At 38.5% G+C, this 2,776-nt stretch overlaps 1 protein-coding gene across 1 annotated transcript; it reads right to left on the bottom strand.

The window, feature by feature from the left end:
- Nucleotides 1-1,645: 1,645 nt before the first annotated feature.
- On the bottom strand, nucleotides 1,646-2,329 carry LOC108980872. Its single transcript, XM_018951907.2, has one exon. The coding sequence runs from the start codon at nucleotides 2,327-2,329 to the stop codon at nucleotides 1,646-1,648; it is 684 nt and encodes a 227-aa protein (XP_018807452.2).
- Between the last annotated feature and the right edge of the window lie 447 nt (nucleotides 2,330-2,776).

Below are 2,776 nucleotides of genomic sequence, written 5' to 3'. Positions count from 1 at the left end.
ACTTAAATCTCCCTGATATTTCTCGTACTTGAGCTTCATGTTCAATGCCATAATACTTAAGGCAGCAACACTTTATCACAATTAATCTAATTGCTCATTCACCTAACAAACTTGTTGACCATATTTATTGGCTGTTACGTATAAAGACCCAGAAATGATGTGTGACATCATAAAAAAACCACAAAAGGTTTACAAAAATCTAGATATTTTCCTACTGTTGGGCTACCTCGGTCTCCCTTCGTTATCATCAAAGTAGCGAATATATTGCATGTCCTCATCTCCCATGGCATCAAAGTCTATTCTATATTGTTTAGTCATTTCCAACATCAAGAAGGTTAAATTACATCTTGTAAGAACATCAAGACAGAACATCTTCTTACATTCAAGAGCCACAACATTAACAAAACTCTTGAATTTCTTATGCCTAGTAGGTGAATATCTCACAAACCATATTGTATTTCTTACTCTTGCAACCGACTCATGAACATCTTTCAAGCTGTCAGTCAAAATAAGATTGAGGACATGTGTAGAACATCGAACATGTAAAAACTCACCTCCCAATATGGACATACTTTCCTCTCTAACCATATTCTTGAAATACCCAAGTGTGGTATCATTAGACAAAGCATTATCCACTGTTATTGTCACCACTTCATGCAAACCTTACTCCTTTATTCCAGACTTCACTGCCTTCCCAATAGTTTCACCTTTGTAATTGTCAATTAAACAAAACTTAAGAATCTTTTATGTAACCTCCAATCACTATCTACAAAATAAGCAAGCAAATACATGTAGTTCAAATTTTGGACCGATGTCCATGTATCAATACTAAGGCAAACTCTTTGGCCATTCAATAAATGTTTTAACAAATCCTTCTCAATTCCATATACGTTGAGAACATTCTTCACCACCGTTTGGCGAGAATGAATGTTAAACCTATGTTCTTAATCCTTAGAGTAGGCTTGAAACTCTTCACCCTTCATAAATCGAAATGGTAGCTCGTCAATTATAATCATAAGAACTAACTCTTTCAACACCTCTCCAGGTCAAAATTCACAAACCCTTTCAATATATCATCCCCACTACTCCCATCCCCTACCTTCTTAAGTCCGATCTTTAAGTTAGATTGATTCTTTTCAAGTACTTTACAAGGTTCTTCTTGCACTATTATTCTAAATGATTTTTCAAGTAGGAAGTGCCATATCGTTTATAATGACAACTATAAAGAACACCACAATTATTATATTTTGCTAGTGGTTCATTGGGATCACCACTCTCTAATTTGGTAAAATATTCCAACACAATGGAAACGTTGGTGGACCCATGGGAGTAGGAATCAAAGGAGGTGTAGGGGAGGGGAGGTAGCACTAGTGCTAGTAGTTGGAGTTAGAATAGTATTATGGTCACCCACACTAGCACAATCACCACTATCCATGGAACTTATCAAACAAGCAACCAAGCATGATGCAAAGAGTATTCCAACAATAACCAATATTTCTAATTGAGGAAATTAGTTACATGTGTTCTCATTGATGGGCACATCCGTGTCACACAACTGTGCCAAGGAGAAAACTCGAGCTAATGCCATATTCTTCTGTCTGTCTCTTGTAGCTTGAGTGGTAGCTATATTCTTCTCAGGGCAATCTCAAAGATGATTTCCTTCCTTCCCACACTTGGAACATGTTCCGGTCCCCATCAAACATTTCCTTGCATGCCTCTTACTACACTTCTCACACATGGGGAGCCATCCTATCTCGCCCTGTCGTGGCTGTTGTCCATTATCCTGAAAAGGCCTCTTATCCTGATGTGATGCTGGTTGGAGTTGTTGTTGTTGTTGTCGCTTCCTTTGATTATTGTAGTCAAAAATTTCTTGAATGTCTTCTTCAACAATGGTAACTCGGGTGACCAGCTCCGTGAAACTCCGAATCCTAAGAGTACATACACGCTCCCTAATCCTGCGATTTAGGCCGTGCTCAAAATTTTCAGCTTTCTTTTCCTCATCCGTAATTAAGTAACTGGCGAAACAGAACAATTCCATGAATTTGGTGGCGTATTGGTCTATCGTCATCGTTCCTTGGTTAAGATCTGCAAACTGATGAGCCCTAGACTCACGAAGAGTCTGTGGAAAGAAATGCTCCAAAAATATTTTCTTAAAACACTCCCATGCGATAGGGACTCCATCTTCTAGTTCCATCTGCAAGAGTGCTCGTGTTGACTTCCACAACTTGTTTGTCGCATCTGTTAAGTTGAAAGCAACATAACTCTGTGCAATAAAGTGCCTCAAAGATTTGCTCCAATCGTTCGATCCAGCTCTTCGCATCCATGGCATTTGACCATCCTTTGTGCAATAAAGTAGGTGGGTGCTGGTGGGAGAGCTGTTCTAATGTGCCTCCTACTTGTAGGGTTCTACCTACCACCATAACACCATTGACCATCCTTTGAAAGAAACGTGTTGCTGCAACAACGAGTGCTTCTGAATTCTCATCTTGTGTGGTATTGTTTTTAGAGTGGGGTGCGTGGTCTTCTTCCACGGGGTGCCATTCTAACATGCATGTTTTAACAATGTCAATCAAAATGCATTTAAATACTAAAAGAAAAATTTATAACGTACTTACTACAGGGCAGAACTTGCCTTGGGGAGACATCGGCTTAAACATTCATTTCCTTCCTTTTTTATTTTGAAAAAACTTCTCTGTTTCTTTTTTTAAAAAAATTTCTTTGCAAAACTTTTTCCTCTCTTTATTTTGAAAAGTCTATAGAATCTTTCGATCTGGCC

Source organism: Juglans regia, chromosome 7, assembly GCF_001411555.2.
Source record: "Juglans regia cultivar Chandler chromosome 7, Walnut 2.0, whole genome shotgun sequence".
In the NCBI taxonomy this organism is placed as follows: Eukaryota; Viridiplantae; Streptophyta; class Magnoliopsida; order Fagales; family Juglandaceae; genus Juglans; species Juglans regia.
The sequence above is the reverse complement of the archived record's forward strand: the minus strand, read 5'-3'. Positions and strand labels throughout refer to the sequence as shown.